Source organism: Hippocampus guttulatus, chromosome 4 (genome assembly GCF_054856545.1).
Source record: "Hippocampus guttulatus isolate MCC_2025c chromosome 4, RoL_Hgut_1.0, whole genome shotgun sequence".
Lineage (NCBI taxonomy): Eukaryota > Metazoa > Chordata > Actinopteri > Syngnathiformes > Syngnathidae > Hippocampus > Hippocampus guttulatus.
The window spans coordinates 6,943,387-6,956,477 of record NC_141264.1 but is presented as its reverse complement, the minus strand read 5'-3'; the positions used below and the strand labels follow the sequence as shown (position 1 = coordinate 6,956,477).

Here is a 13,091-nt window from a genome sequence, read left to right as displayed (position 1 = left end):
ACTGGTGTAATTTAGGGAAGAGAAGAAGGATTTTTTTTTTTAAATGTCAGTTTACCAGATTATAATCATGTGCAACTGAGATACATGTTTAAATTAAGAAAATTCCAAGGGTTTGGGGGAACAGTTCATCCTTCAGCAGGACACACATTGTTTTAAGTATGGAAATTGCACATGATGTGGTACTGTTGCCTTCTTCAAGCCGGGATCTTCAACTCTCATTGTACTGGTCCGCAGCTGAGTGTGAAGCGGCTGGGATGAAATCACCACCTCCAAATCTGAGACAAAGGTCCTCAGTGGTAAAATGCTGGAGTGCCCTCTCCAGGTCGGAAATTAGATTCTGCCCCAAGTTGAGGAGTTCAACTATATTGGTGTCTTGTTCACAAGGGAGGGCAGGATGGAGCCAGAGATCAACAAGTGGATCAGTATAGCAATCTGCTGTGATGCATGCTCTGTATCGTTCCATCGTGGTGAAGTGCATTGCATGTATCAATAACAACAACCATCAAAATAATAGTGATAACATCACTTCAATGCATGCAGATCTTTGTATTAATTAGGTACAACACTCATGCTTGTGTTACTGCCACACTAGGAAGCAGCTCCACACTGTCAACTACAATGCTGTGTTTCTGTCCAATCTTGACAGCAAAGATAAACAAGCCTACCGAAAACCCTTCTGCTCACTGTCATTACGCCAAACATAATTACGATGATTAGCAGACGGTGGATGAGTCACAGGACACAGGAGGGCAAGGAATTAAAAACCCATTCGCTGATTGAAAGTCTGAAATTAATCAATTTTATTGTGTACGAAGTCAAACTGTATCAGAAGGTCACGGTCTGTCACTCAAATAAAACTCCATGCAACATGCAGCTCAAAAGCGCTCTGCATTTTGTTTTGTACAGTATATGTCACCAAATTACTTGGTAATTACCAAACATGGAATAAACTTGTATTGTATTGACCTTCATTTTCGTAGGAATTACAATATTATTGTGAGAATTATGCCTGTTTACAATGTATTAAAGGCAGGCAGTCAAATTTCATGATGAATTTAAATTGTCCCCAAAAATTCTGTGATGTAGAAGTATTTATAATATATCAAGGGTATATCACAGAAGAGGAGGACCATAATAATAACTGCCGTAAATACATCCTATATACATGCAGCTTGCATCCTGTACAATAGTGGCTCACGTATGCATTACGATACATACGATGGCGGTGCGGGCACCCGCAGCGCCTCCTCTTGTTGTCTTGTTGTCTGGTTGAGAGGGAAGAAATTTCATCTGTGCTCTATTTGACAATAAACTTGTACTTGACTTGATTAGCAGTTCAGTCGCTAATAACGAGCTGGCAGCCACTGGATGAAAGCAGCAATCAATCCTGTCATCTTTTGATCAGTCACATTTGCAAATAGCAATGACGCGAACGCCCTTTGTAGGATCATAACTTATAAATGACGATGTTTACATTATACGGCGTATTTATTATTCCTGATTGGTCAATTCCTTATAAGTTCGCTGTATTATTTTAGATTATCCGACATGTGTGGGACTGTTGAATAAAACTGAAATGAATGGGGGGAGGGAAAAAATGTATGCTAATAAAATGTTAGCCTCAAATTATCGTTGCTGTCTGTAGCCGTGCTTTAAGACTGGCAATTGAAAAAGTAATGGGGAAAAAAAATGGTTGTCAGTGTAAACGTACCCCGGTCAATCATGGGGTACGTTGACAGATGGTGAGTTGGAACCAAACCCACACTGTCAGCAAGGATAGGTTCCAGCTCCCCATGACCCTGAACAGGATACTTGACATAGCAAATGGATGGATGTATTGTGATGACTTTCAGTCAGAAGCCATTGAAAATTTGAAGTCAATATAGTGAACTATTTAAGCATAGTATGAAATTCCCCTTGAGTTTTTTTGTTTGTTTGTTTGTTTGTTTTTTGTTTTTTTAGTTTGTTTCTGCAAGTAGAAACACTAAACTAGGTGCGTGGCTGCCAACTTAATATTTCATAGTTCAGGGCTACTGCAACACTCCACGGAGCATAGAAATGCCTTTAAAGTCAGATTACTACAGACACAAGGTACACGTGCACTCACACACTCCATAGACCGAGTCACGCAAACCATCTTGAAGACACTGATGCATTATGCTTCGATTACCGACGAACACAAATAAAAATGTCTACCGAGGCATGTTGTGTGCATTTGATGAAAGCAGGGATGCATAATATAGAGGCTCATTGTAAAATGAGTCTGTGGTTCGAAGACTGAATGTAAAGCCATTCTGTCCAATGAAATCATCGTCATTTCCTTGGATTCTCTTGCTCATTTTCTTTGTTGCTGTTGTTGTCATTTCCTCGCTTCCCCACATATCCCTTTGTCTCGCTCCCTAAAATATGCACCTTTCTCTCTTTCCATGTCCCTCTCATTAAAACGGTTCCCCCGGTCTTCTCCCAAGAGAGGCAGGATAAAATTAGCTTCGCTTCAACTTGCACTTGCTGGTTCCTTTCCAGTCCGCTTTCCATACATCAAAGTTTCCTTATAATTATCATCTTTCCTCACAGTACCAACCAAATTCCTACTCTTTTGACGCAGTTTTTTTCTGCACTAAAAGTCGAAAGACTCGAGATGTCTAGTGAGGAACCAATCACACCACAGCAGGGTTGGAAGGGTGCTCCAGCTTTAGAACAGCTGCTCCAGAGAAGATAAGAGCAGTGGCAAATCTGCATCAGGTGCAAGTATATCACATGTGCCATTTTCTTTCTGTCCATCCAATATATATTTTCATGATTCATTTGACCATTTAATCCAAATGTGCTCTGTGATTGATAGGTGACCTGTCCAGCGCGTAGTACCGTATTTTCCGGACTATAGGTCGCAGTTTTTTTCATAGTTTGCCGGGGGTGCGACTTATACTCTGGAGCGACTTCTGTGTGAAATGATTAACACATTATATCATTTCACATTTTGTTTTCACATTAAACCGCAAGAGGGTGCTCGAGGCCTGCGTTCATACTTTCAACATTGGCGGTAAGTGATGAAAACAACTGATGATGACTCTGACCTCAGTGACGCAAAAGAGGAAGCGCCACATCTTCGACCTCCGGTGTTCGCGGAGTTCTTTAAAAGTGACACAGAGGATAACGATTTCATTGTATTTAATGATTTGGAATGACACTGATGGTTTGGTAAACCTGTGAAAATGTTCTTTATGCTATAATTATCTGAATAACTAACACGTTGCGTGAACATACCAGGCACATTCTCAGTTCGTTGTTGATCTGTCCTGTAACGTTAGCATATCGTACACTTATCCATCCTGTTGTTCTCTATTTTTTGTTTTATTTGCCTTTCAAGATGACATATCTGTTCTTGGTGTTGAATTTTATCAAATAAATTTCCCCCCAAAATGTGACTTATACTCCAGTGTGACTTATGTATGAGTTTTTTTTCCCCCACATTATGATGCATTTTATAGCTGGTGCGACTTATACTCAGGACCGACTTATAGTCCAGAAAATACGGTATGTGTTTTCCCCAAGATCAGCTGGGATATGATGCATAAGCGCATTCGAAAATGAATTGATGGGTTTGGATTTTCTTGGTTGAGTGTCTGTATGACTTCCTGGTCCTGCTGGCTCTCTCTCCAGGGTCCCCAGTTTGTCAGTCAACAGCCCAGGCATGACTGACATACAGCATAGCAGCTTTTTCACTGGCCCATGAGGCAGTTAGGATTGCGCCCTATGAACTCCGAGGGTCATGACCAGGAAAATGAATCATGGCATTTTTCTGTTCCTATTTCTGAAAGCCAGAGTTTGTGCTGTCAAGTTTTATAATGAATCAACCATTTATGTTTTTTTGGTTGTTGTATAATTTAGCATTGCCATTTAAAGACATATTAGAATTAAGAAGAAAAAAAACATTAGAAAATAAGAGTGTTCAGTTTCAGTCTCACTTATGATGTACTGGTTCACTCGCCGAACTTCCGAGCAGGCAGCGTGGGTGTTCAGTTCTTACTCAGTCACGATGTGAATGTGAGTGTTCAGTGACCTGTGATTGACTGGCAACCAGTCCAGGTGTGATTTGCTTTTTGTCCAACGTCAGCTTCGATAGCCTTCATCCTTCTGCGACCCAGAACAGGATAAGTGTTGTAGATAATGGAAGGATAGTGTTTTTTTCTTCTTATATAAACATCACTAGATAAGAGTGAAGTGCAAAAGTGAATCTATTTGAACAGGCATAGTGTGAGGATAGGTGAGTAAGTGATTTTAGCATTTTAAATGCTGATACTACTTTGTCGTCAAGAAAAAAAAATATCATCCCCCAGAAAGCCAGGCAATCACAGGATGTTAAGAGTTCATTTCAATGAAGGAATTAAAAAACAATACGGTATTAGTTGTTTGTGGTTTGCGGGTTGATTTTAAATGAAGTACTGTATTGGCCCGAATATAAGACGGTGTTTTTTGCATTGAGACTGAAAAAGTGGGTGTCGTCTTATATTCGGGGTCTAGACATTATACCCATTCACGACGCTAGATGGCGCCAGATATCATTGAAGCGAATGCTGAACTTGACTCTCCAGGCCAAATTGAACCCCTGTCATGAAGAATAAAAGTAAAAATAGCGGTAGCACAAAGAAGAAAAATAGGGTAAGAAAGAAAAGAGACAAAAATAATTATTAGTATTAATTAGGTTCGACAGCGTATAAGTACTAATTATCCTCCAAGAAAAATTTGAACCCTCTTTATTCCAGCATACACGCATCAATTCCAGTTAATTTCAATGGAACACTTGAAACTTTGAAAATTAAAAACAAAAACAGAGTTCTGCAACATTTGTCACCACTGACATCCAGGTGATAGTGAACCCACAGCCACACGCAGATAACAGCACTGTCTGTCGAGGCACGAAACGCAGGGATTCCCAAATGGTGGCTCAAACCAAAAAGTAGGTTGTGGTACCATTTTAAGTGGGTCGCATGTCCAGGTAGTAAAAATTACACAGGCCCTCAGGTTACTTTTAGAGTTAGGCCTCATACATTAATAATTTGGGAGTGGAAATTGAGCTGATTTTTTTTTCTATTAATGTGACCTTCCACTTGCTGGCTCGCCACCTTCTCCTATCTATTTCCACGCTTGCACAGTTAAAACCAGGTAAGACCAAGCTTGGTACACATACTCACATTTTTAGGCTCTATAAACAAATAAATATATATATATATTGCAAATATACAACAAATATTTGTTGGTCTGTATATTTCCGTTCTATGTGTACTGTGGATATTTGTTGCGCAATTATTTATTTTCTCATTTCCATTTTCTTTGAGGTTTTAAGGAGATTCATGAAGAAGGAAATCAAATATCACACCTCCCAATTCAGACCCCCTGTCACCTTTCCCATGGAATTACAATCGGCCTAAACTCCATCTATTACTGTACACTATGTGCGATAATCCCCAACCTCCTTCAGCCTCAAGCCATTTAATTATCACTGTCATTATTATTCATGTATATTCATGTATCACTTTGTTTTGTTGTTTCCTGTGACACATTTGTGTCTGCTTTCATTTCTATGCAATTTTTCCCCTCAAAGTACAGAGACAAATGATAAATTTGACTCTAAATCTAAAATGCTGCGAGTAAATTCAACATCTACTCACCATCTTTATCAGCTCTTCTGAAGATCTGTGGACACAAAATGAACGTGAGTCAGTATCGATGAAATCTGTTGTCATACTCTATAACAATATACTCGTACTTTATAACAGTATTATCCATTCATTCATTCTTTCTCCGAAACACTTATCCTCACATAAATCGCGGGCATGCTTTGGGCAGAAAGCACGGTACACCATAAACCGGTTGCCAGGAAAATAAAGAGAAAAAGACCTTTTTGGAAAAGCATGGATTGCAAGCATAATTTCAAGTATAGCACCACTGTTTTTTGCTTTTATGACATCTCAAACATCTAAATAAGAGTTTCCTTCTTCAAAACAATCTAAACAACACCACAAAGGGGCTTTTGGTAGCAAAAATATTTATTTGCACTTTATTGCACTGATGAAATGAACTATGAAGAGAAGTGAAACAATGGGTTCAGTGAGCGTGTGCATGTGTGTATTAGCACGTGTAAGTCCACTGTACTTGGACCTGTGCATGTGCGCGTGCATCCGAATTCATGTGTGTCCCCTCCCCCCTTCATCCTGCAATTTATACATATCTATATTTTGTGTATGTGTGTGTGTGTGTGTATATAAAATGAAGCAATTGCCCTGATACAAGGGCATACACCATGTCTTACACCGCATTCTGATTTCACTTCGCTTGCCTTTGCAAAGGCACATGCGCTGCGGTGTGGCTTTTGCATGAGGCAGACGATGTTCTGGGCCTCTTTGATGGCTGCTTCATACTTTTTCGTGGAAGAAAAGTGTCTTGCTACTTTCAGCAACTCCATCTCCCTTGTCATGGTGGAAGATTTTTTTTTTTTTACCCAAAAGGATTTTTTTTTTTTTACCCAAAAGCAATTCTCATGGTTTAATTGTTTTGATTTCTCCATGGCGACTGGTTCGAATGCTGCTCCAGATGACTGCGCTCCTCCACAACTCCACCCATGCATCCCTCCCTCTCTACTTCTGCTTGTTCTGCAGCATGATCCTGGCTGATGCCTTAAACTCGCTGCCACCCGATGGACAGATTTTAAACGATTTACAATGCAGACAAGCCTAATCCTGAGTCAGAGGCTACATCAGATCCTTCTGCACTCTAAGACGCCATAAAAAGGAAAAGACGTATCAATACGTCATGAGTATGCAGTTGTAGAGGCTTTTCTTGATGTATTTGTACATCACGGGGAATAAAAGAGTACAGCATAAGCAGCTGGTATTATGGATGGATGGCTCAACTTCTTTTATTGTTTATACGCCCGACTGGTTCAAATACCCTTCATAATTCAGAGGTCATGGGTTTATATCCGGGCTTTTTTTCTCTGTGGAGTTTGTATGTTCTCACTGAGGCTTTTGTCCAATTACTACGGAATCTTCTCACATTCAAAAAACGTGCCTGTTATGTTAACTGAATCTTCCAAATTGTTAACAATTCCAAATTGTCCTGAATGTGAACAGTCACTTGTCTTTTTTTATCTATAATGTATGTACCCGTGTCCTGGCTACGACGTTAAACTGCATCCAACTGGTCCTCCAGGTTGGGGGTTGGGCGTGAGGTTAACAACCTCACCCTGTAAAACAAAACCTGTTACAGAAACGATGAGAGGAAGCCATTCCGGTAAACCACGGCGAAGAAGAGACGGCACATCCTTGGATGTATCTATGACGGGGCCGGGTGAAATCCAGCAGGAAGCCCGACCCCTGATGACCCCGATCTTTGTAACCAAAACCAACACCAGAGTAGGCACCTGGAATGTGCGCACAATGTTCCAGTCTGGTCGCATGGACCAGGTGCTGAAGAATATGAGGGACTATCGCCTGGACATCTTAGGCGTTAGTGAAATGAGGTGGACGGGGCAAGGGCGCCTCGTGGTTGATGGAGCAACTTTTCTGTACTCTGGGAAGCAAGACCACCATTCCCATGGAGTCGGCATCATCCTCTCCAATAGTGCAGCAAAATTGGAGTACAGATCTTTACCCTTCGAAACATCATAGAGCAGTGCCAAGAACTTCAGACACCACTCATCATCAACTATATCGATTTCAAGAAAGCCTTCGACAGCATCCACCGGGAGTCACTGTGGCAGATCGTCCAGCTGTATGGTGTACCCCTCAAGTACATCAACATCTTCAGGTCATTGTACCACAACTCAACCTGTTGTGTCAAAACCAACAGTGGCACAACTGATGATTTTGACATTGTCACTGGTGTAAGACAGGGTTGCATTCTGTCACCCCTACTCTTCATCATCATAATTGACTTTGTGATGAGGAAGTCCATCACAGGGGAAAAAGTTGGTATCAAGTGGGGAGGGAGCAGACTAGCTGACCTGGAATTTGCAGATGATTTGGCTCTGTTAAGTCACACCCAGCCCGCACTCCAGGAGTTGACCAACAATCTGCATGAGCACGGAGTTAAGGTCGGTTTACGAATTAGCCAGGAAAAGACCAAGGCCATGGCCGTCGGACAGCACCAACACCTTCAACCACTCACTCTACACCAACATGACATAGAGTACATTGACAGCTTCACATATCTTGGGAGTAACATCTCAAATACAGGTGGTGTGGAGAAAGATGTCAACAGTAGACTTGGTAAAGCTGCGGGAGTGTTCCAACGCCTCCGCAACATCTGGTCATCGAAAGCCATCACTACGACCACCAAGCTACGCCTCTATATGTCAGTGGTTATCCCAACAGCGATTTACGCCTGTGAGACATGGATGAAGACAGCCAACATTACCAACAAGTTAGATGTCTTTCATCGGCGTTGCCTGAGATCCATCCTGAGGATCTCATGGAGAGACCACATCACCAACGAGGAGGTGATGAAGAGGGCAGGAGTGGCTGAACTGTCAGACATTGTCTCTGAAAGGAGAAGGAAAATGATCGGCCACGTACTTCGACTGCCAAGAGAGAGACCGGCAAGTGTGGCCATGGACTGGATGCCAGAGGGTGGAAAGAGGAAGAGAGGTAGGCCAAAGAAGACGGGGAGACAGACTGCCAAAGAAGACCTCAGTGAGATGGGTGTCAGCTGGCATGGAGCAAGAAGGGTCGCCAGTGACCGGAACAAATGGAGGAGGCTCGTCGCCCAATGTTCCAAATAGGAGCAGGCGGAACTAACTAACTAATGTGCCCAGCCATTCGATAGCAACTGTCCTCGGGTGTAAGGACAAGCGGTAGGTAGAAAATAGATGAATGGATGTTTACATGCTTAGGCCAGGTCCTTTTGAAGTAAGAGGGCTACAAAGCATCACTTATTTGACTACACGTGTGTATTGCTGTCTTGATCCTATAATGCTTCTTTTGGTAAGTCTCACATGAACACTGCTACTCGTAAGAGTCCATGTTTCATTCAAATAGTAAAATTTCCACTCTAATTTCAAAGTGTAAATCCAAGCGTTCCATTCAAGTTCAACCTTTTGAAAACACAATGGGCTGCCTGGTAAATATCACAATTCTGTTAAATAAACTTTGTAGTTGTCATTCCTTTCTAGAAAACTGCATCTGCTGGTGTGTCTGTGTGATGATAGCAAAGCAAGCCAAACGATCAGACAGTACAGCGATGAGGTGCAGAGACTGTTGACATTAGTCTACAGTCCCTTCGCCAATCAGGATGCAGAACACAATACACTGTAAAAAAAAAAAGAAAAAAAAAGAAATTAAAGTGCACGAAAAAAATCAATGCAACAGCGAAGCCATGTAAGATGAAGCATGCTATTACAAGGGATTACTGAAAACCATGATGCTTGACTTGTTTATATGGGTTGATAGTCATAACGTACTGACCCTCCAAGGGAAACGGTAACCACAATGTGGCCCGCGACAAAAATCAGTTTGATGATAGTAATTCAATAATGAACTACGTGTTAATAGAATTATTATTATTATTGTCAATAACTAATAATCAAACACGTTACGAGTATGTATAACAATGGTTTGATTTCAGTTACTATCACAAAACTTTAAACCAATAGTTCTTGACCTGGGTTCGATTGAACACCAGGGGTTCGGTGAATCGGTCTCTGCCATGGAGGGTAAGACACAAACTACTCAACAGGTCAATTAGTTATGACACACCTGCTTGGCCGTCACTGGCTGCAGATGATCACATGACATTGCTTGTCCAATCAGTGCTGTGGAAAATTTAGTTCGCTTTGTAGTCAACGTGTGACTGTTGTGATAGTACGTCATACAATTAAAAAAAAAAGTATCCTTTTTTTTCTGTTTTTAATAATTGCATTTTTAAAAATATCTTAATATATATATTTTTTTTTCACTAATGAAGGGTTCGGTGAATGTGCATATTAACTGGTTGGGTTTGGTACCTCTAAGAAGGTTAAGAACCACTGCTTTAAACCATGACTTTTCTGACAAAACCAAAATGACATATTATTCAATTGCAGAGTCTATCTTGAGAGAAGGCGACAACAGACACTTCCCACTAGGCTGCAGAAGAAACTAAGAGGCGCACCTCATTGACGAGTGCATCAAATTCTTTGGGACATGCATGTTTGCACATGCAACAAAACTGTGAACAAATGACAAAATAAAGGAGGTAAAACATACCCTATTTACTAATCAACAGGCACAGAACAAACAAATGTACATAATGGAAGATAATGAAATGGAAACCCCCTCCGTGAGTTGTCACCTTACCGTGGTGGAGGGGTTTGTGTGTCCCAATGATCCTAGGAGCTAAGTTGTCTGGGGCTTTATGCCCCTGGCAGGGTCACCCATGGCAAACAGGTTCTAGGTGAGGGGCCAGACAAAGCACGGCTCAAAGACCCCTTATGATGACAAAAATATATGGACCAAGGTTTCCCTTGCCCGGACGCGGGTCACCGGGGCCCCCCTCTGGAGCCAGGCCTGGAGGTGGGGCTCGTTGGCAAGCGCCTGGTGGCCGGGCCTACACCCATGGGGCCCGGCCGGGCACAGCCCGAAGAGGCAACGTGGGTCCCCCTTCCCATGGGCTCACCACCCATGAGAGGGGCCAAAGGGGTCGGATGCAATGTGAGCTGGGCGGCAGCCAAAGGCGGGGACCCTGGCGGTCCGATCCTCGGCTGCAGAAGCTAGCTCTTGGGACATGGAATGTCACCTCTCTGGCAGGGAAGGAGCCCGAGCTGGTGTGTGAGGCAGAGAATTTCCGACTGGATATAGTCGGACTTGCCTCCACACACAGCCTGGGTTCTGGTACCAGTTCTCTCGAGAGGGGTTGGACTCTCTTCCACTCTGGAGTTGCTCAAGGTGAGAGGCACAGAGCAGGTGTGGGCATACTCATTCCCCCCCGGCTCAGTGCCTGTACATTGGGGTTCACACCGGTAGACGAGAGGGTTGCCTCCCTCCGCCTTCGGGTGGGCGGACGGGTCCTGACTGTTGTTTGTGCATATGCACCAAACAGCAGCTCAGCATACCCACCCTTTTTGGAGTCCTTGGAGGGTGTGCTGGAGAGTACTCCTGCTGGGGACTCCCTTGTTCTGCTGGGGGACTTCAATGCTCACGTGGGCAATGACAGTGAGCCCTTCAGGGGCGTGATTGGGAGGAACGGCCCCCCCGATCAGAACTCGAGTGGTGTTTTGTTATTGGACTTCTGTGCTCGCCACAGATTGTCCATAACGAACACCTTGTTCAAACATAAGGGTGTCCATATGTGCACTTGGCACCAGGACACCCTAGGCCGCAGTTCGATGATCGACTTTGTAGTTGTATCATCGGATTTGCGGCAGCATGTTCTGGACACTCGGGTGAAGAGAGGGGCGGAGCTGTCAACTGATCACCACCTGGTGGTGAGTAGGCTCCGATGGTGGGGGAAGATGCCGGTCCGTCCTGGCAGACCCAAACGTATTGTGAGGGTTTGTTGGGAGCGTCTGGCGGAATCCCCTGTCAGAAGGAGTTGCAACTCCCACCTCCGACAGAGCTTTTCCCATGTTCCGGGGGAGGCGGGGGACATTGAGCCTGAGTGGACCATGTTCCGTGCCTCTATTGTTGAGGCGGCCAATCTGAGTTGTGGCCGTAAGGTGGTTGGTGCCTGTCGTGGCGGCAACCCCCGTACTCGCTGGTGGACACCAGCAGTAAGGGATGCCGTCAAGCTGAAGAAGGAGTCCTATCGAGCCTTTATGGCCTGTGGGACCCCAGAGGCAGCTGACGGGTATCGACTGGCCAAGCGGAACGCAGCTTCGGTGGTCGCCGAGGCAAAAACCCGAGCGTGGGAAGAGTTCGGTGAGGCCATGGAAGCCGACTTCCGGACGGCTTCGAGGAGATTCTGGTCCACCATCCGACGTCTCAGGAGGGGGAAGCAGTGCACCACTAACACTGTGTACAGTGGGTATGGGGTGCTGCTGACTTCGACTCGGGACGTTGTGAATCGGTGGGCAGAGTACTTCGAAGACCTCCTCAACTCCACCAACACGCCTTCCTTGGAGGAAGCAGAGCCTGGGGACTCTGAGGTGGGCTCTCCTATCTCTGTGGTTGAAGTCACCGATGTGGTTAAAAAGCTCCTCGGTGGCAAGGCCCCGAGGGTGGATGAGATCCGCCCGGAGTTCCTCAAGGCTCTGGATGTTGTGGGGCTGTCCTGGTTGACACGCCTTTGCAACATCGCGTGGTCAACAGGGAGAGTGCCTCTGGATTGGCAGACCGGGGTGGTAGTCCCTCTTTTTAAAAAGGGGGACCGGAGGGTGTGTTCCAACTACAGAGGGATCACACTCCTCAGCCTCCCTGGTAAGGTCTATTCAGGGGTGCTGGAGAGGAGGGTCCGTCAGGAAGTCGAGCCTCAGATTGAGGAGGAGCAGTGTGGTTTTCGTCCCGGCCGTGGAACAGTGGACCAGCTCTACACCCTTAGCAGGGTCCTCGAGGGTATGTGGGAATTCGCCCAACCGGTCTACATGTGTTTTGTGGACTTGGAGAAGGCGTTTGACCGTGTCCCTCGGGGAGTTCTGTGGGGGGTGCTTCGTGGGTATGGGGTACCGAACCCCCTGATATGGGCTGTTCGGTCACTATACCACCGATGTCAGAGTTTGGTTCGCATTGCCGGCAGTAAGTCGGAATTGTTTCCAGTGGGGGTAGGACTCCGCCAAGGCTGCCCTTTGTCGCCGATTCTGTTCATAACCTTTATGGACAGAATTTCTAGGCGCAGCCGAAGCGTTGAGGGGGTCCGTTTTGGGGGCCTCAGTATTGCATCCCTGCTTTTTGCAGATGATGTGGTGCCGTGGCTCCTTCAAACAGGGCTCTCCAACTCTCACTGGAGCGTTTCGCAGCCGAGTGTGAAGCGGTTGGGATGAAGATCAGCACCTCCAAATCTGAAACCATGGTCCTCAGTCGGAAAAGGGTGGAGTGTCCCCTCCGGGTCGGGGAGGAGATCTTGCCCCAAGTGGAGGAGTTCAAGTATCTTGGGGTCTTGTTCACGAGTGGGGGCAGGAGGGA

At 44.7% G+C, this 13,091-nt stretch overlaps 1 protein-coding gene across 1 annotated transcript in view; it reads right to left on the bottom strand.

Moving 5' to 3' along the window:
- Nucleotides 1-13,091, bottom strand: part of necab2 (N-terminal EF-hand calcium binding protein 2) — a 125,138-nt gene that overhangs the window by 104,117 nt on the left and 7,930 nt on the right. Inside the window, exon 2 of the mRNA XM_086109514.1 lies at nt 5,670-5,694. Within this exon, the coding sequence (XP_085965640.1) occupies nt 5,670-5,694 (25 nt within the window). The remainder of the gene's footprint in view (nt 1-5,669; nt 5,695-13,091) is intronic.